Genomic DNA, 21,645 nt, shown 5'->3' on the forward strand with positions numbered 1-21,645 from the left:
AGTGGAATCGGCTGACGTCGGTGGTGGTGGAGGCAAACTCGTTGGGGTCTTTTAAGAGACTTCTGGATGAGTACATGGGATTTAATGGGATTGAGGGCTATAGATAGGCCTAGAGGTGGGGATGTGATCGGCGCAACTTGTGGGCCGAAGGGCCTGTTTGTGCTGTGGCTTTCTATGTTCTATGTTCTATCTCCCTGAATTCCATGCCATTGCACTCCTTCTCTTGAGTGAAGGCGAATATGAAGTATCCATTCAACACTCTACTAATGTCCTATGGCTCCGCCTTCAGATTGCCCTTTGATCCCTAACGGGCCCTACTCTTTCCCTGGTTATCCTCTTCCCATTAATATACTTACTGAATATCTTGGGATTTTCCCTACTTTTACCAGCCAGAGCTTTCTCATATCCCCTCTTTGCGTTCCAAATTGCTTTCTTAAGCTCCATCCTGCACTTTCTGTACCTCACTAATGCCTCCACTGATTTGCTCCCCTTGTACTTTTTAAAAGCCTTTCTTCTCCTTCTCATTGTATCCTGAATATCTCTGATCATCCATGGTTCTCTAGGATGAGAGGAATTCCCCTCTCATCCAAGAGGGAACATGCCAGGCTTGCACCACTTCATTTCCTTTTTGAATGCCTCCCCCTACTGCTTTTCTGTAGATTTTCCCATTAGTAGTTGTTCCCAATCTACGTTGGCCAGATCCTGTCTTATTTTACTAAAATCGACTTTCCCCCAATCCGAACTCTTTTTTTGCAGCTTGTCTATTTTCTTGTCCGTAACAAGCTAAAACCGTGTTTTCAGGATCCTTAAGGGGGAAGGGGAACAGTCACAAGTCGTGGTACACATCGGTACCAACGACCTAGGTAAGAGAAGGGACGGGGATTTAAAACAGGAATTTAGGGAGCTAGGGTGGAAGCTGAGAGCCAGGACAAACCATGTTGTCATCTCTGGTTTGTTGCCAGTGCCACGTGCTAGCGAGTTGAGGAACAGGGAGAGAGTGCAGATAAACACGTGGCTGCAGGGATGGTGTAGGAGGGAGGGTTTCAGTTACATGGATAATTGAAGCACATTCTGGGGAAGGTGGGACCTGTACAAACAGGACGGTTTGCACCTGAACCAGAGGGGCACCAATATCCTGGGAGGGAAATTTGCTACGGCTCTTCGGAGGGGTTTAAACTAATTTGTCAGGGGGATGGGAAAACGAGCTGTAGTCCAGAAGCCAGTGTTGAGTGTAGTGAGATACTGAGGAGGGTATCAAGGTCGCAGGAGTGTACCGGCAGACAGGAAGGTGGGTTGAAGTGTGTCTACTTCAATGCAAGGAGCATCTGGAATAAGGTAGGTGAACTTGGAACGTGGATTGGTACCTGGGACTACGATGTTGTGGCCATTACGGAGACATGGTTAGAACAGGGACAGGAATGGTTGTTGGAAGTTCCGGGGTATAGCTGTTTCAGTAAGAGTAGGGAAGGTGGTAAAAGAGGTGGAGGAGTAGCATTGTTAATCAAGGATAGTTTAACGGCTGCAGAAAGGCAGTTCGAGGGGGATCTGCCTACTGAGGTAATATGGGCCGAAGTTAGAAATAGGAAAGGAGCGGTCATGTTGTTAGGAGTTTTCTATAGGCCCCCAAATAGTAATAGAGATGTGGAGGAGGAAATTGCAAAGCAGATTATGGATAGGTGTGGAGGTCACAGGGTAGTTGTCATGTGTGACTTTAACTTTCCAAATATTGATTGGAACCTTTATAGGTCGAATAGTTCGGATGGGGCAGTTTTTGTACAGTGTGTGCAGGAGGGTTTCCTGACACAATATGTGGATAGGCCGACAAGAGGTGGGGCCACATTGGACTTGGTACTGGGTAATGAACTGGGCCAAGTGTTAGATTTGTTTGTAAGAGAGCACTTTGGAGATAGCGAGCACAATTCGGTGTCTTTCATTATTGCAATGGAGAGGGATAGGGCCATACGGCAGGGCAAGGTTTATAATTGGGGGTGGGGTAATTATGATGCGATGAGGCAAGAATTAGGGAACATAAGATGGGAACAGAAACTCTCAGGGAAAGGCACAAATGAGAAGTGGAGCTTGATCAAGGAACAAATGCTGCATGTCCTTGATAGGTATGTCCCTGTCAGGCAGGGAGGAAATGGCCGATTGAGGGAACCATGGTTCACAAAAGAGGTTGAATGTCTTGTCAAGAGGAAAAAGGAAGCGTATGTAAGGATGAGAAAACAAGGTTCAGTTGGGTCGCTTGAGGGTTACAAGGTAGCAAGGAATGAGCTAAAAAAAAGGGCTTAGGAGAGCTAGGAGGGGGCATGAGAAGTCCTTGGCGGGTCGGATCAAGGAAAGCCCCAAGGCTTTTTACTCTTGTGAGGAATAAAAGAATGACCAGGGTGAGGTTGGGGCCGGTCAAGGATAGTAGTGGGAACTTGTGCATGGAGTCAGAAGAGATAGGAGAGGTGATGAATGAATACTTTTCTTCAATGTTCACCAAGGAGAGGAGCCATGTTTTTGAGGATGAGTGTGTGATGCAGGCTGATAAGCTGGAGAAAGTGGATGGTCTGAGGGAAGATGTATTAGTAATTTTGAAAAACCTGAGGGTCGATAAGTCCCCTGGGCCAGATGGGATATATCCTAGGATTCTTTGGGAGGCAAGGGATGTGATTGCAGAGCCTTTGGCTTTGATCTTTGGATCCTCACTGTCCACGGGGATAGTGCCAGAGGACTGGAGAGTGGCGAATGTTGTTCCTCTGTTCAAGAAAGGAAATAGGAATAACCCTGGTAATTATAGGCCGGTTAGTCTTTCTTCGGTGGTCGGTAAGTTAATGGAAAAGGTCCTGAGGGATAGGATTTATGACCATTTGGAAAGATGCAGCTTAATCCGGGATAGTCAACACGGATTCGTGAAGGGGAAGTCTTGCCTAACAAATTTGACTGAATTCCTTGAGGAGGTAACTAAGTGTGTAGATGAAGGTAGAGCAGTTGATGTCGTATACATGGATTTTAGTAAGGCGTTTGATAAGTTTCCCCATGGTCGGCTCATGAAGAAAGTAAGGAGGTGTGGGATAGAGGGAGATTTGGCCGATTGGATAAGTAACTGGCTATCTCATAGAAGACAGACTGTGGTGGTGGATGGAAAATTTTCAGACTGGAGACCAGTTACCAGCGGTGTACCACAGGGATCAGTGCTGGGTCCTCTGCTATTTGTGATTTTTATCAATGACTTGCAGGAGGGGGCTGAAGGGTGGGGCAGTAAATTTGCTGATGACACCAAGATTGGTGGAGTAGTGGATGAGGTGGAGGGCTGTTGTAGGCTGCAAAGAGACATTGATAGGTTGCAGAGCTGGGCCGAAAAATGGCAGATGGAGTTTAACCCCGATAAGTGCGAGGTGATTCATTTTGGTAGGACAAATCTGAATGCGGATTACAGAGTCAATGGCAGGGTTCTGAGGAATGTGGAGGAACAGAGAGATCTTGGGGTTCATATCCACAGATCTCTGAAGGTTGCCACTCAAGTGGATAGAGCCATGAAGAAGGCCTATAGTGTGTTAGTGTTTATTAACAGGGGGTTTGAGTTTAAGAGCCGTGGGGTTATGCTGCAACTGTACAGGACCTTGGTGAGACCACATTTGGAATATTGTGTGCAGTTCTGGTCACCTCACAATAAAAAGGGTGTGGAAGCATTGGAGAGAGTGCAGAGGAGATTTACCAGGATGCTGCCTGGTTTGGAGGGTAGGTCTTATGAGGAAAGGTTGAGGGGGCTAGGGCTTTTCTCTTTAGAGCAGAGGAGGATGAGAGGCAACTTAATAGAGGTTTATAAGATGATGAGGCGGATAGATAGAGTGGACGTTCAGAGACTATTTCCTCGGGTGGATGTAGCTGTTACTAGGGGGCATAACTATAAGGTTCATGGTGCGAGGTATAGGAGGGATGTCCGAGGTAGGTTCTGTACTCGGAGAGTGGTTGAGGTGTGGAATGGACTGCCTGCAGTGATAGTGGAGTCGGACACTTTAGGAACTTTCAAGCGGTTATTGGATAGGCACATGGAGCACACCAGAATGATAGGGAGTGGGATAGCTTGATCTTGGTTTCGGACAAAGCTTGGCACAACATCGAGGGCCGAAGGGCCTGTTCTGTGCTGTACTGTTCTATGTTTGTACCATGTTGTGATCGCTATCACTAAACCTCAACCTGTCCGGCTTCATTCCCCAGAATCAGGTCCAGGAAACATCTTTTGGCCAAATTGGCAATCCAGTTTCAGGACTTTTATTTAGCCATTGAGTTTGCTGCTTGCTGTATTTTAAAATTATTTTTACTGGGTCACTTCAGTGACAACACTTCTGTAAATGATAGTGCTTTATTTTCAGAAAGGAATAAGTAGCCTAGCAAGACTATCATTTGTGTCAAACAGCTCCAATTCAGCAGTTCAACAAGGTGGCAACTGGGAATGGACAGTAAATGCCAGCCTTGGTTATGATGTCATATCCTGAGGGCAAATCTTTAAAAAACTTGAAAATGCACTAGCCTCAAACCTTGTGTTTGGTTACAGTAACTGGGAGTAGTGAGGGCAATGACTAGAAAATGAGTTACTGAAGGTAGCAAAGCTGCCACTTTGGACTATCAGTGCCTCCAGGGACAGCTATGTAACACTGCCAAAGATGTAGGAGCGGGAGTCGATGGAAGTTTCATTTGACTTAAAAAGAAATTCTGATACAAGGGAAATGTGTTTGGGTGGGAAGTGGGGGTGATATTGAAGCACTGGAAAGAGTGCAGAAAAGAATTACAAAGGTGTTCACCAGAGTTGAGTGAATGCAACTCTCAAGGAAGATTAAGCAAACTGAACTGCGATAGGGTGAATATTCAGGAACTGTTCCCACTAATAGTTGAGTCCAGAGCAAGGAAACATGCATATAAAAAAACATCAAAAGATCAAATAGGAAATTTGAGTGGAATTGCTTAAAGTGGTGAGAATGTACAACTTTTTGTCGTAGGGAGTGGTTAAATTAGAAAGCATTAACGCATTTAAGTGGAGGTTTGATGAGGGTGGAGGGAATAGAGGGATATGCTGGGAAGGATAGGAAGAGATGGTTAGTGTGCAAGGAGGCTTGTGTTGAGTCTAAACACCTGCTTAGATTATTGGGAGAATGGTCTGTTTCTGTACTGCGAATTGAGTGACTGCAAAGCAAGATAATGGACTGTAGCAGGTGTGTAAAAAGGAAAAGATTAGCAAAAATAAATGAGCCCATTACAAGTCAGGAGAATTTCTAATGGGGAATAAAGAAATGGCACAGAAACTAAACAAATTCTGCATGTCTGTCTTCACACAAAAGCCTCCTGGAAATAATGGAGAATCAAGGAACTTGTGTAAACGAGTAACAGCAAGATATTTAAGTACTCGAGAAATTAATGGGGCCTACAATAGATAAATCTTCTGGATCTGATCTAAATCCTCGAGTGTTGAAAAGGGCGGCTTTAGAGATAATGGATGTATTGGTGGTCATCTTTCAAATTTCTAAATAGCCCAGAATAGTTCCTGTAGATTGGCAGGTGACAAATGTAACCCACTATTGAAGAAAGAATGAAGAGGGAAAACAGAACTACAGACCTGTCATTGTGGTAGGGAAAATGCTAGAATCTATAAAGGACGTGATCAGAGGAAACCTAGAAAATAATGTTCAGATTGGGCAGAGTCAACATGGATTTATGAAAGGGAAATTATGTTTAACAAACTTGTTAGAGTTTTTGAGGATCTAACTAGCAGAATAGATATGGGAGAACTGGTGGATGTGGTACATTTAGATTTTCGGGAAGTTTTTGATAAAGTCTCTCACAAAAGGTTAGTAAACATGGGTTTGGGGTGGTGGGATGGGAAGGAAGTTCTGGCATGGATTGAGAACTGGTTAACAGGCAGAAAATCGAGAGTAGGAATAAATTAGTTACTTGCATGTTGGCAGGCTGTGACCAGTGGGGTACTGCAGGGATCAGTGCTTGGACCCAAGCTAGTCACAACTATACAAATGATTTGAATGTGAGGATTAAATGTAATATTTCCAAGTTTGCAGATGACAAAAAAAACTAAGTGGAAGTGAGTTGTGAAGGGAATGCAAAAGCACTTCAATGAAATGTGGAGAGACAAAGTGAGTGAGCAAACAAATTAGCAGATGAAAAACAACATGGAGAAATATGAAGGAATCCACTTCATTATGAATAAAGAAATACAGAGTATTTCTTAAATGGGGAGAGGCTAGGAAATGTTGAGTTTCAGAGGGTATTGGGCATCCTTGTTCATGAGTCACTGAAAGCTAACATGTAAGTGGAGCAATTAAGAAGGCAAATGGTATGTTGGTCTTTATTGCAGGAATAAAGATGTCTCACTGAAATTATATAGAACCTTGGTGAGATCATACCTGGAGTCCTGTGTACAGTTTAGGTCTCCTTAGCCAAGGAAAGATGTATTTGACATAGAGGGAGTACAACAAAGGTTCACCAAACTAATTTCTGGGATGGAGGCATTGTTCTATGAGGAAAGATTAAATAGTCTGGGCCTTTATTCTCTGGAGTTTATTTCATTCAAACATTCAAAATTCTTACAGGGCTCAACAGGGTAGATGTGGGATGGATGGTTCCCCCTGGCTGGGGGATCTAGGACCAGGGAACACAGTCTCAGATTAAGGGACCATTTGGGACTGAGACCATTTGGGACTGAGATGAGGAGGAATTTCTTCACTCGGAGGATGGTAAATGTTTGGAATTCTTCACCCAAGAGGGTTACGGAGACTCGCTCATTTAGTATCTTCAGTAAGGCTGAGATTGATAGATTTCGACATATTCAAAATATCAAGGGGTATGAGGTTAGTGCAGGAAAATGGTGTTAAACTGCAAATCAGCTCATTGAATGTGGAGTCGGCTCAAATGGATGAATGGCCTACTCCTATTTCTTGCATTCTAATAACATAAAATGTTGTGCATGGACCGGCTAGTAGAATTATATTACAGTAATTCTACTTTAGTAAGTTTAAAATACCAGTTAATTGCAATGTAGAAGTAAATGGATTTGTGCCAAGAAGGGCAAGCAGGGGAGGGTCTGGCCATTTGCCCATCCCAGGCACTAGGATTTTTTTGACTCAGTTCCAGGTAGTCTGGCATCCAATGCTGTGAAGAGTAGATGGTTCAGGCTAGGCAGGGAACACACAGGTTTATCAGTGCTCTGTACCAGTGGGCTATGTTAGAGCTCTATCAGCACTCTTTAATTCATAGTCACATTCGAGATGCGAGAGTCGCTGGCAAGGCCAGCATTTACTGTTCATCCTTATTTGCCCTTGAGAAGGTGCTGGTAGATCTTGAAGTGCTGCAGTCTGTGGTGAAAGAGTACCCACAGTGCTGTTAGATCAGAAGTCCCTTCAGCAACTTGGTGATCCATAAGGCTTAAACTTTGCAAGCATGTACCCAAGTCCTCTAAACAGGATGTGTTCCTACTGTGGAGGTGTGTACTACATACAAGGCAAACAGAAATTTCACCTGTGCATTTCTCAATAACTTGTAAAGATTTTTAAATATGGTACTGGGTTTCTGAATTTGCCAGATATCCAACTCATCAAAAAAGTTGGAGGTATCTTAATGAGTAGTACAGGGCAAGTGAAGATGGAGACTTGCAAATTTAACAATGTGCTAAGACTGCTAGTGCCCTGCAATCTGATCCACAGTGTTTGGAGCAGATCACAGACCAGCAGGGAAGCAAACACCTTGAAAGAAAGTTATTTAAAATCATGTTTATGATTTGGAACACCCATGGAGCAGCAATTGTATTCATGCTTGCATCTAAGACATGCTTTCAAGCACATACCTTCCCAATGCAAGAAAGATTTGGGGTGAAAAATGCAGCATTCAGTGATCAATATTGTTCTCTCATTTATATTACACCACAGCTCTAATGTCGGTAATATAAGGAAGTCATCCTTTATCGCAATTGTTCCACTTACCTTCATTCAAAAATGATTCTATAGCGATCAACAAATGTGTAACACATCCACTGTAAATGAGAGAGAAATTTTAGGTCAATGTTTTTAACAAGAGGAAGCTGAACAGAAAATCACAGCTTGATTCCAGAAAAGCAATTATTTAGGCATCCGAATACAAATTAAAGATTTACCAACAGAATCTTTCCCCAAGTTACAGTAAATGTAACTATTAACAATAGTGATTCTCTGAAACTAAGAAGATCTGTAGTTCTGACAGAGGAACTCTGTTTACCAACAAGCTGTGATTCTATGATTATATTGACTCATCTTTGCCAACAAGCCTTCAGTTGCTGTGGGATTGCCTTGGAGTTATAATCCATGTTACAAGCATATAAATTGGAACAAACCATTCGGCTCCTCAAATATACTACACCATTCAATAACTTGATGACTAATCAGATTATGGCCTCAACTCCACATTCCATCTACCCCAAATAATGTTTGACTCCGTTATTAGTCAAGAATCTATCTACCTCTGCTTTAAAAATATTAATTGACTCTGCCTCCAACAGTCTCCAGGAAAGAATTCCAAAGGTTCGTGACCTACTGAGGAAAACATATTTCTATCTCTTTCTTAAATGGAAGACCCCTTGTTTTTAAACTGTGTCCTCGAGTCTCTACCACAAGGGAAAAGTCCTGGCAGCATCCACTTCCCTCAGGATCTTGCATGTTTCAATAAGATCACTTCTCAATCTTGTAAACTTTAATGGATGCAACATCCATTGGATAACCCTCCATCCTAGGCATCAGCCAAGTGAACCTCCTCTGAAATGCTAACACATTTATGTCCGTCCTTAAACAAGGAGACCAAAACTGTACATAATATCATAGAATCCTGACAGAAGGAGGCCATTCAGCCCATCGAGCCTGCACCGACAACAATCCCACTGAGGCCCTATCCCTGTAACCCCATACATTCACCCTGCTAATCCTCTGACACTAAGGGCAATTTAGCATGGCCAATCAGCCTAACCTGCACATCTTTGAACTGGAGCACCCAGAGGAAACCCACACAGACACGGGGAGAATTGCAAACTCCACACAGACAGCCACCCAAGGCCGGAATTGGACCCGGGTCCCTAGTGCTGTGAGGCAGCAGTGCCAACCACTGTGCCACCATGCTTCCCTTAGTACTCCAGCTGTGTTCTTATCAATGTATAACTGTAGCAAAATACCCCAATTGTAATATTCCATTCCCCTTGCAATAAGATTCAAGTCTTGCCTTTGGTTCTGGTTTCAGTACATAAACACTACACCTGTCCTTGGCAACATACTGCAGACTAAAATATGACACAACTTCAGTTCTGATTACAATGCAGGAGTGCAGTGTTCTCGGTCAAATCACAGTTGGTTGTTCTATGCCTGTCTCAACCTGATCCAGTGCCTTAAAAACACAGCCACAATCAAATTGAGTCTATTTTCACCCCTACTATCTCACCTCAAACAACGAGGGATGAATTCTACTTCTGACCTTTTTATTATTTCATTTTTACATGCAGTGTGATGTAAAGTGTTTCTCATTTTCTTTTATCCAGGTTCTATATGGTGCTGATCCAGGGGCTGCAAATAAATGATTACATTTGCCGCCCGGTTTTAGCGAGCATCATCCTGAACTCTCCTGCTTTGTTTTGCTGCGATCTCAAGGGTATAGATATTCTAGTTCCTTACTTCATCTCAGCACTGGAAACAATATTGCCTGACCGGTGAGTTTATTTGCTGTTCTTAACGCACTACAGTTTGAATTGTTCTTTTAACTAATTTTCTTGCCTCTATGATTCCAGAAGCACTGAGTATCCAATGGGACCTTGCCCAGCTAGCAGGAGGTTATAAATTTGAATCTCCGCTGTGGGTGTCAACTGCCTGTTTTACCATAATGGACATCTCAGCCAACCTTAATATTCTGTTGTACACTCTGGGTATGTGGTCCAGAAGTCACAGTGTAGTAGGTAGCAAGAACTCTGGCTATGACAGCCTAGTGCAGTAGTGAAATTACCTAGCCATATACAAATAGGGGAATCAAATCAGAGACTTTGCAAATCTATAGGTAAACGTGCTGGGTCACTGGGACACATAGAATCATACAGCGCAGAACAGGCCCTTCAGCCCATTGAGTCCACACCGGCACATTAGAAACACCTGAACTGCCATCTAATCCCATCTGCCAGCATTTGGCCCATAGCCCTGAATGTTGTGATGTGCCAAGTACTTATCCAGATACTTTTTAAAGGATGTGAGGCAACCCGCCTCTACCACCCTCCCAGGCAGTGCATTCCAGACTGTCACCACCCTCTGGGTAAAAAAAGTTTTTCCTCACATCACCCTCTAAACCTCCTGCCCCTCACCTTGAACCTATGTCCCCTCGTGACTGACTCTTCAACTAAGGGGAACAACTGCTCCTTATCCACTCTGTCCATGTCCCTCATAATCTTGTATACCTCGATCAGGTCACCCCACAGTCTGCTCTGCTCCAACGAAAACAACCCAAGCCTACCCGACCTCTCTTCATAGCTTAACCCATGTATGGGTTCTAATAACCTTTGTTGTCTGTACTTGTAAATGGGAGACAAATGGCCCCCTCATACTTTTTTTTTGCTGTTGTCAAGATTTTGACCTTTCCAAATCAACTGTTTGTTTGAAGTAATCCAACAGAGATAGTCTTGGTGCAGTTTAATTTGAGATAAAGGGCCAAAGGTACAAATGCATGCCCAACTATAATATGTTACCTGTCTGTATGTATCAGTTCAACTCAACCAGACATGTAAATACCTAGGCAACTTCAGGCATTATCACTGTCAAAATCCTGAAAATCCCTCTGTAAAAACACGTACATCACAGCTTATCACCACCTTCTCAGAGAAACTAAAGAGAGCATCCTGTTGTTGTTTTTAGGGAAGGCAGTAGTGGTATTATCACTGAACTATTAATCCAGAGACCCAGGGCAAGATCTGAGGACCCAGGTTCAAATCCCACCATGGCAGATAGTGATATTTGAATTCAATAAAAATCTGGAATTAAAAAGTCTAATGATGACCGTGAAATCATTGTTGATTATTGTAAAAACCCATCTGGTTTATTAATGTTCTTACCTGGTGTGGCTTACATGTGACTCCAGATCCACAGCAACATGGTTAACTCTCAATTGTCCTCTAAGGGCACATAGGAATGGGCTAAAAATCTGGCCCAAAAATAAGAACACAAATTTAAATTTGGATACAAATTGTTTTCAGATTTTAAAATATTAGCATGTTTGTGGTTATCAGTAGGAACACTGCTATTTTAAGGCCCTGTATACCAGGTTCAGGTCATCTGTTCAAAACTTGCAAATGACTCAAAACTGGGCAATGCAGTTAACAGTGTGAATGATAGTAACAGACTTCGGGGGACATATACTGGTGAACTGGGTGCATACATGGCAGATAAAATTGAATTCAGAGAAAGTGTGAAGTGATGCTTTTCGTTAGGAAGAATAAAGGGAGGCAATCTAAACTAAATGGTAGGCAATACAACTGAAGGGGATGTCTAAACAGAGACCTGGGAATTTATGTGCACAAGTCATTGAGGGTGGTAGGACAAGTTGAGAAGACTGAGGAATAGGGTACAAAATAAAATAAATTTCGTTATATCTTTACAGAGCACTAGTTAGGCCTCAGCTGGAGATTTGAGTACAATTCTGGGAACACCACCATGGGGGTAATGTAAAGCCCTTTGAGAGGGTGCAGAGGATTTTTACTTAGAATGTCATCAAGGATGAAGCATTTCAACTATGACGGGATACTGGAGAAGCTGGGTTTGAACTCCTTTGAACAGAGGAAGTTGAGGTCTGCTTTAATACAGATATTTAACATTGAGCAGTTTCAATAGATAGGAAAAAACTGTTTCCATTGACAAGAGGGTCAGTAACCAGAGGACACCGTGTTAAGACAATTAGCAAAAAAGACTAGGAGGGGGATGAGGATAATATTTTCATGCAGTCAGTTGTTTTGACCTGAAATGAACTGCCTGAAAGAGTGGTGGAAGCAGAGTTAATTGTTTCATAAAAGAATTTGATAATATACTTAAAGAAACATTTTAAGAGCTATGGGTAAAGAGCTGTCGAATGGGGCAAGTTAGATCACTTATTCAAAGAACCAGCAGAGGCATGAAGGGCTGAATGGCCGTTTTCAGTGCTGTAAGATTGTACGATTCTATGATTAGCCATGGCTGGAATTGGGTGATGGAGGAGAAGCATGTCTGCGCCATCTAGTGAAATGTAAGTAATAGTAAATATGTTCTCAGCTTAAAAACACTTGACACATTAAATGCGTGACTATATCACAGCACTGATGTGAGACAAAAGCTACTGGGACCTCTTCTATTCCACTTCCTGTTTATTTGCCTTGAACTTATCCTGTTTCAACTTCATCTTCCATTCTCCTTCTCTCACCTTCTGTTTCCCTTTACCCCTTGTGTTGTCCCCCTCTTATCTGTGTCCTTGTTGTTTACTTCTCTCACTTCTTTTCCCATTCTTAATTCTTCTATCCCTCCATTTTAATTTCCTTTCCTCTTCTCCCTTTCCTCACCCCCTCAATCCTAGGAATAGTAAATAATTTTTGTACGTTATGAAGAATAACAATACAATACAAGATTAATGATCCGGGTTTGAGAAGAAATATGAGTACTGCTAATCTTCCGTTCCATCAGCACTGCTTGATCTTTGAATTGCTCTATCCTCCATTGCCGCTGTTTGCTGTTCCACAGATTGTATTGTTTAGTGTTCATTATGTACATGTAATTGAAAGGTGTTGGAGAAGGAGATGAAGTGTTTAATACTGATGGAGCTTCAGTTCTGCTGCATTTTGAAAAATGCAGGATCTGAGCAACTGATAGTAAAGTGTTATTTTTTTTCCATCCTCTCTTCCAGAGAGCTTTCAAAATTCAAAGCATATGTGAATCCCACTGAACTTCGGAGAGCATCAATCCACATTCTGCTATCAATGCTGCCTCTCCCACATCACTTTGGGACAGTTAAAGCAGAGGTACTATTCATTATTGACTACTTAGTTATTTTGAAGGCTCTCCCTAATAGAGCAATGAAAAAAACAAGATGGCAATGATGCTGTAGATGCTGGTGGATGGAGTATGAATTTGATTTCACAGACTTTGGTTCTTTTTGCCAAATAATATCACCATTAGTTTGGGACATTTGTCTCCATATTTTAAGATATATCTATGTGATATATTCCCTTGTGTCTTTATGATCCTGAACTGCAGAGACCAAGAAGTTTGCATGCTGGTCCCACAGCCTTTGCTGCGTTCGCTAATCACAGCCGTCAGTGACTGAGAAGCTCCATTTGCTTCTGGTTAAGAAATAGACAGATTCCAGTTGCTGACTGACATCCAGCAACCCCTATTCCATAAAGGCACAGCTGGTGTAAGCAGGATGGTGCTGAGGCTGCGGTATCTTCCCATGGAGCAATTGCAAACAAACACTGTCTGCTGTTGCATTTGAGAAACTGGCAATCCAATGAGATTATTCAAGTGGCAGCCAACGTGAGAGGGGGAATCATTAAAATGAACGAAACCTAATCGGATTGTTAGCACTGTCAACAGGTTTTCCTCCTTTCTTTCAGGTGCTTTTGGAAGGGAAATTCAGCAATGAGGATTCCTCATTACACGACAAGCCAGTTACCTTTCTTTCCTTGAAACTGAGGCTTGTCAATGTGTTAATTGGTGCCCTACAGACTGAAACCGATCCTAACAACACACAGATGATTCTAGGTCGGTAGGGATCTTATTTAGCTCATACCTGATTTATTGTTGCCAAATACTCTTAACTGGTTATCTAAAGCCTGTTTTCCTTCCAGGTGCCATGTTAAATATTGTTCAAGATTCTGCCCTTTTAGAAGCAATTGGTTCTCAAATGGAGTTGGTAAGTTGGCAAGCAGCTTTTGTGCATTTGAAACCTTTGAGAGAGAATACTGTGGATAACAGGTTTTTTTAAAATATAAATGCAAAACTGGTGATTATAGGACAGTGAAAATAAGTCTATCTTTTGGAACCTTTCAGTTCTTCAGTTTTGATGCTGAATCCTTTGACTAGAGCAGTTTGCACCATGAGTTCTGTGCTTCTGCTTTTACAGAGTATTGGTGATAGCACTCACGTGTCGCTCAAAAGTCACAGTCGAAACAGCAGTGGCATCAGTATGACCAGCACTGGCAGCTCGGAGGCCACAACACCAGATAGTGAAAGACCAGCACAGGCCCTTCTGCGGGATTATGGTGAGAGGAACATGACATTAAAAACACGTCTTTGGTGTAGTCTAAATCCACTGTTCATCTTGATTAAATATGTCCTTGTAGAAACAAAAGTCGGCTACCCCACTACTTAATGATGTTTAAGAATATATTCTGTTACGAGTAATGGACACCTAACTGTAGTTTCCGGGTTATTGGAATGATCTTTGACTTCCCTTGTCAGAAAAGAAAACCCTCTAAGCGGCAATTAGTTCAGAATTCTAGTCTTTGCTTGTCGAAGTATCAACAATCTAAATGCTAACAGAGCTCTCAATCTTTGATGGTACAAGCCGAGAGGATTAACAGGACTATGCCAATTCCCAAGGGCACACCAACTGATGGGTTCAAAGCAGCCACAGAGAGGTCTGAAGTCTAGACCATACAGCTTCAACACTCCATGCTTCACATTTTAGTTGTGCCTGTGAATTGATACTAGGTTGAAGGTCTGGTTGAATTGTGCTCATTCTTAGTTGCAATGTCGGATGAAACTCCCAGAGACCACTGCTCCCACTGACCATAAAGTTGCGCTTTAGTCGTGCAGAGTTTGTTACTCTGGAGGGGCCGCCTCGTTATCTTCCTCCTGTCTCAATAAGTGGCCAGAGATATTGCAGCTGGAAGGCGAGCTTGTCAGTTGTTATCCATAGCTTAATGATAGCACGGTTGCTGCTGTATCAGAGACTTGAGTTCAAGCCCCACTTCAGAAGCTTGAATAGCTAATCTAGTATACTCTGTGCATTGCTGAGGAAGCGTTACACTCGGAGGTGAAGTCTTGTAGAGGAAAGTTTAAACTGAGGTCCCAAATGCCCTTTAAGGACATAAAAGAAGAGTGGGAAGAGCTCTCCATCTCCTGTAAGAAAATTGACTGCTCCATTTCCTACATTGCCACAGCGACTACATTGCAAGAGGAATATGGCTATGATGCCCTGAGAATGGGAAACGTGCTCCATAACTGAAAGACCTTTCTAACATCGAATTTAAATTTGGTGTGAAGGAACAACATCAATACCTTGTGTACCATTTACATTTTTTTTTCAAAAAATATACACTATTTGGATTTGAAGTGAAGATTGAGGAGGATTAAGAGCAGCATAAGTGCCCAAGTATCATTATTAAGTCTAGTACATTCCTGTTTTCGCTCCAGGCTTCCTGTGTTCAGAAGGGTTGATTGTAAGAGAGTTCATTTGATGGCTGATATCACTTACTGGTTTACACAGGTATTGACTTGTCAGGTGTGGAGCTTGTGAGGCTTGCACAGATCAGGTTGGCTGAGTCTGCAGGTTTCCCCTAGGCTGGTGTCCAATTTAGGATAGTCGGTAACCAACCCAGCCGCTACTGCTGTGATTCATAAATCTCATTTCATTTTTCTTTTCTGGAATTTGCAAATTGTTCAATATGAAGCCAATTATTTAATTTTTTAAAAATAGTGAACAAAATGTTTGGTTCTGATCACCTGAGAGAATAGTTTGGTTTTGAAATGTTTAACTTGCCTTTGTTTCAGTATTATAGTGGCAGCTGAATTGCTGAGAGAACTAACTTTGAGCAATAAGGAATTCCTAACAATTTAGTATGGAATGCTCAGCATGATGTTGAAGTGCATGCAGTAGAACATAGCCGAATTGTTGTGTATGCAATAGGGCCATGGGCAGATAAGTTGCAAATACTCAGACACAAATAAAGTGGAACGGCAATAAAATTAAAAAAGATTGAGTGGAATTATATTGTACCGAGTTGTAAAGCCCAGTGGCCTTGCCAATGATCCTGCTGCTTGGAGACTATTGCCAGAATTTTACCACCTCGCCCACCCGAGGCTCGTAAGATCCTGCCTGAGGCCAATGGAGAATGCCGCTCTGTGAGCCTCACCCACCCCGATTCTGGGGCGGGCAAGGTGGTAAAATTCCAGTCTATATGTGGACCTGAAATCTATTACGCGTTTGGGTTTAACATACCTTTGCAGCTTTAGAAGCATGATGCACAGAATTTTCTGTATGACGTTCATTTACTCACCAGCTAGAGAGACTACTGCAGCTTGTTGCAGCACTGGAGTGTGTGTCTCGTGGGTTTTAAGCTATTTTGCAAAAAGAAGTGGAGATGGGACCCAGGCGCTTCTCCAGCTGTGGTGGAAAATTGATATAGATCTACTTAATTCAGATTGCATGTATTCAGATTCAACAGTAATGAATCTTCCAGGATGCTGTTGAAGTTCTGAGATCTGATGCACAGTAATTGCAGTCTCCTATATCTATTTAAAGAATGCCGCAAACTGAATTACTTCCTTAAATGTAGTGTTGATATTGAGAGTATGTGGTAAGACATTCTTTATCTCTGAGGAAGACGTTTTTAGAAATTACAGCTCATGACTTTCAAAACATTTTCACTTTAAATTTACAGCAAACTCTGTAAAGCGGGAATGCAGGGATCGTTGGGTGAAATGTATCAGTATGTTTATTTTAAAAGCTACCATTTCAGAGTGACTTTGTGGGATTGGGGAAGAGATTTAAAGGAACTGTATCCATTGTTGTGTAATATTTGTTCTGGGTAAAATATATAATATATTATATATACATATAATTAAAAATCAAATTTGCACAAAGGTCTAACATTTCCAGGCTTACTGTTCCTTTGACTATTTGTCTTCAGCATTTCCTTATTTTCTGACAAATTTAAAGAAGGTAGGCCAGAAGTATCCAGTCAGTTGTTTTCTTAGTTGTTTGAATAGGAAACATTTAATGAGAGAAATAGAGGCAAAATCACTTTTTCTATCAGCCAGCGTTGAGTCACTCCTAGTATCAAGCAGGCAGTTTATCTATGCAGATGCCTAAAGATATTTTGAAAGCTTAGTCGCTCAAACTCAAACCTGGCCATAACAGAAAGATTAATCACTTAGCCCATCATCTTTGTGTCTTCAGTCCCCCTTGGAAGGGTGACTAAAGTGGTGATGCTATTTATCCAATCATTAATTTTGTCCCAAGTGATTTACATAGCAACTTCAATGTGCAAAATACACCTCCCCAGCCAAGATACTTTGTAACAAGAAGAACCGTGCCATAGGAGAGAGATTAGAGGACGGGTTGAAAATATAGCTTTGGCAAAGGTTTTTAAAGGACAGAGAAATAGGGAGGCAAAGGAATTTAAGGGTGGAATTGAATGGGGCCAAGGTATCCAAACTCTTTGCCACCAGTGATGGGTCCAAGCATTCTGACAGCTTTTCCTCCAAGGATGCAATTTGCTGTGCAGTAAAGCAGCAAAACCCAAAACTTGGAATCCTCCACACCGGCACAGCGCTCTTTGCAACTTTTCAAAGTTGACCTTGCTTGAAAAATTATGGAGTTAAAAATAATACTAACTTATAGGAATATGTTGAGCAAATTTGTGCAGATTGATTTTTCCATTGATAACAACAAAAACAAATGTAATGTTTCCAAGTTTGTCCTGAACAACTTTCACAGATGTGATATGGTGGGCACTGGTAGCAAAGCGAGTCAGTCGATAGCAGCTCCTCGCCTCTTGGCTGCATTCCACTCATTAAAAGTCTAAGCCATTTTATTTTTGTGCCAAAATAATTGCTCCCAATATTTGATTGCTTTAAAAGCTACCATTATAAAGAGTGCAAATGTAATATTAAAGGCCTTCATCGTATCAAAAATATCCACCTAGATTCTCATACTTTTTGCCCAGATGTTCATATCGATGCTTTTTTACTTCTTTGTTTTTTGTTATTTATGTAAAGCTGACTTACTTTAATTGTCTCAAATGCTTCTTGCTTCTAAAAAAACACTTCTACTGATGAAAAAAATTCAATTTTAAATGCATTTGGTTCAGCATTTAAAACCAAAGCTATCAAGTGCATTGTTAATGATTTCAGGAAGCACTCTGAGCTAAAATTTTAGTGACCCTCAAATGAGACACCAAATAACATCAAATATGGTATGGACTCCTGAAAGAGAACGACAACTATTCAATTTCTACAAGCCCTAAAATTCAGCAAGCCAGAAAGAGGAGAAGATAAGGAAATAATGTTGTAAAATTATTAAATCACACTTGTAACTTTGTGCTGATTCTTATCACAAAACATGTAGTTTTGGAGTGATCACCACCCAGGTGAAAAGACCAGCCTGCCAGCTATGCTGATAGTCTTTGGAAATAATTATGGGCTGAAATTCCATGGGCTTTCCTCCTGTCAGCCCACTGGAATGACTGGAATTTTAGGCTGGGATTTGACAAAACCTAAATTAGCCACAGAAGTTCTGACACCGGGGATGGAAACACAGACTCCTAGGTGAGGCCATGAATACCAAGATTTCTAAGTGACAAAATTGCAACCCAGCTGTGCACACAGCAGAATGATGGCCTGCAGCCAGGAGAGGACCTGGGATGTATTAAATTAGTTCAAGGCGCGCATCACCCTGCCCAGCACAGAATAGAGCTCCTAGTTTAGCTTGGGTGTCTGCCCTGACATATCGCAGTGACCGCAGCTCAGACTTCAACTCAATGACTCCTCGAGCTGCAGACATGCTTGCCCTGGATCACACTGGTATCCTACAGCTCCCGCGTGCTGCACACCACTTGTCCTGCCATTCTTGTGTGCCTTAATTCATTCATTATTTTATTCAGTTATTTATTTCCTTTTATGCATTTATGAATCTTATCACAAATTCCTGATTGGATGTAAGCCTGAGGACTAGAATAGACTTTGACCATTGAGTCATAGAGGTTTACAGCATGGAAACAGGCCCTTCGGCCCAACTTGTCCATGCTGCCCTTTTTTTTTAAACCCCTAAGTTAATCCCAATTGCCCGCATTTGGCCCATATCCCTCTATACACATCTTACCCATGTAACTATCTAAATGCTTCTTAAAAAACAACATTGTACCCGCTTCTACAACTACCTCTGACAGCTTGTTCGAACATAGAAAAGCTACAGCACTAACAGGCCCTTCGGCCCACAAAGTTGCGCCGAACATGTCCCTACCTACTAGGCTTACCTATAGCCCTCTATCTTACTAACTTCCATGAACTTATCCAAAAGTCTCTTAAAAGACCCTATCGAATCCGCCTCCACCACCACTACCGGCAGCCAATTCCACACACCCACCACCCTCTGAGTGAAAAACTTACCCCTAACATCTCCTCTGTACCTACTCCCCAGCACCCTAAACCTGTGACCTCTTGTGGCAACCATTACAGCCCTGGGTAAAAGCCTCTGAGAATCCACTCTATCAATACCCCTCAACATCTTATACACCTCTATCAGATCACCCCATATCCTTCGCCTCTCCAAGGAGAAAAGACCTAGCTCTCTCAACCTATCCTCATAAGGCATGCCTTATGATAAGGAATAGTAGGGGGAGAAAGACACTAGTAGGCATGGTCTATAGGCCCCCAGATAATAATGTTGAGGTGGGGAGGGCTATAAACAAGCAAATAATGGATGCGTGCAAAAACAGAACAGCAATAATCATGGGGGACTTCAACCTGCATATTGATTGGCTGACTCAAGTTGGAAGGGGTGGGATGGAGGAAGAGTTCTTAGAATGCTGTCGGGATAGTTACCTTGAACAGTATGTTACAGAACCGACGAGGGAACGAGTTATCTTAGATCTGGTAATGTGTAACGAGGTAGGTAGAATTAAGGATGTTCTTGTGAAGGACCCTCTTGGGTCAAGTGATCACAATATGGTTGAATTTCTGATACAAATGGAAGAGGAGAAAGTAGGGTCCCATACCACTGTCTTCTGTTTGAACAGAGGAAAGTACGATAGGATGAGGGCTGAATTGACTAAGGTGGACTGGGAGAGCAGACTGGTAGGTAGGACAGCTGAGGAACAATGGAGGATTTTTAAGGAGATCCTTTTCAGTACTCAGCAACAATATATTCCGGTGATAAAGAAGGGCTGTAAGAAAAGGGATAAGCACAGTAAGAAGTCTCACAACACCAGGTTAAAGTCCAACAGGTTTATTTGGTAGCAAATACCATAAGCTTTCGGAGCACAGCTCCTTCTGACGAAGGAGCTGTGCTCCGAAAGCTTATGGTATTTGCTACCAAATAAACCTGTTGGACTTTAACCTGGTGTTGTGAGACTTCTTACTGTGCTTACCCCAGGCCAACGCCGGCATCTCCACATCAGAAAAGGGATAACCAGCCGTGGATAACGAAGGAAATTAAGGAGAGTATTAAATTAAAGACCGATGCGTACAGAGTGGCCAAAAATAGTGGAGAATCGGAAGATTGGGAAAAGTTTAAGAAACAACAAAGAACGACTAAGAAAGCGATAAAGAAAGGAAAGATAGGTTATGAAGCTAGGCTAGCTCTAAATATAAAAAATGATAGTAAAAGCTTTTACAAATATATAAAAAGGAATAGAGGGGCAAGAGTGAATGTTGGACCCTTGGAGGATGAGAGGGGGGATTTAATAGTGGAAAATGAGGAAATGGCTGAAACTTTAAATAAGTTTTTTGTGTCGGTCTTCACGGTGGAAGACACAAATAGTTTACCGAATATTAACGATAGAGGGTTGGTAGGAGGAGAGATACTCAATACAATTAATGTTACCAGGGAGGCTGTGCTTGGTAGACTAAGGGGACTGAAGGTGGACAAGTCCCCAGACCCGGATGGAATGCATCCCAGGGTACTGAAAGAAATGTCAGAGGTAATAGCGGATGCGTTAGTGGTTATTTATCAAAATTCGTTGGATTCTGGGGTAGTGCCGGCGGATTGGAAAACGGCTAATGTTACATCGCTGTTTAAAAAAGGAAATAGACAAAAGGCGGGTAACTGCAGGCTGGTTAGCTTAACGTCTGTAGTTGGGAAAATGCTGGAATCCATCATTAAAGAAGAAATAGCAGGCCATCTGGATAAGAATGGTTTGATTAAGCAGACGCAGCATGGATCCATGAGGGGAAAGTCGTGCTTGACGAACTTGTTGGATTTTTATGAAGATGTGACTTGTGCGGTTGACGGAGGGGAACCGGTGGATGCGGTGTTTTTGGATTTCCAAAAGGCGTTTGATAAGGTGCCTCTCAGAAGGTTGCTGAAGAAGATTGGGTGTCACGGAGTTGGGGGTAGGGTGTTAGCGTGGATTGGGGATTGACTATCCGACAGGAAGCAGAGAGTCGGAATAAATGGGTGCTTTTCTGGTTGGCAGATGGTAACTAGTGGCGTGCCGCAGGGATCGGTACTGGGGCCTCAACTATTTACCATTTATATAGACGATCTGGAGGAGGGGACTGAGTGTAGGGTAACAAAGTATGCAGACAACACAAAGATAAGTGGAAAAGTGAATTGTGTGGAGGACGTAGAAGGTCTGCAGAGAGATTTGGACAGGCTGAGTGAGTGGGCGAGGATCTGGCAGATGGAGTATAA

At 42.2% G+C, this 21,645-nt stretch overlaps 1 protein-coding gene across 8 annotated transcripts in view; it reads left to right on the forward strand.

The window, feature by feature from the left end:
* ralgapb (Ral GTPase activating protein non-catalytic subunit beta) overlaps window positions 1-21,645 on the forward strand; it is a 125,072-nt gene that overhangs the window by 61,217 nt on the left and 42,210 nt on the right. For all 8 annotated transcript variants that reach the window (XM_078236954.1, XM_078236956.1, XM_078236957.1 and 5 more), the window contains 5 exons: window positions 9,548-9,715; window positions 12,913-13,027; window positions 13,622-13,769; window positions 13,856-13,920; window positions 14,131-14,269. In XM_078236954.1, coding sequence (XP_078093080.1) covers window positions 9,548-9,715; window positions 12,913-13,027; window positions 13,622-13,769; window positions 13,856-13,920; window positions 14,131-14,269 — 635 coding nt within the window. The remainder of the gene's footprint in view (window positions 1-9,547; window positions 9,716-12,912; window positions 13,028-13,621; window positions 13,770-13,855; window positions 13,921-14,130; window positions 14,270-21,645) is intronic.

Source organism: Mustelus asterias, chromosome 20 (assembly GCF_964213995.1).
Source record: "Mustelus asterias chromosome 20, sMusAst1.hap1.1, whole genome shotgun sequence".
In the NCBI taxonomy this organism is placed as follows: domain Eukaryota; kingdom Metazoa; phylum Chordata; class Chondrichthyes; order Carcharhiniformes; family Triakidae; genus Mustelus; species Mustelus asterias.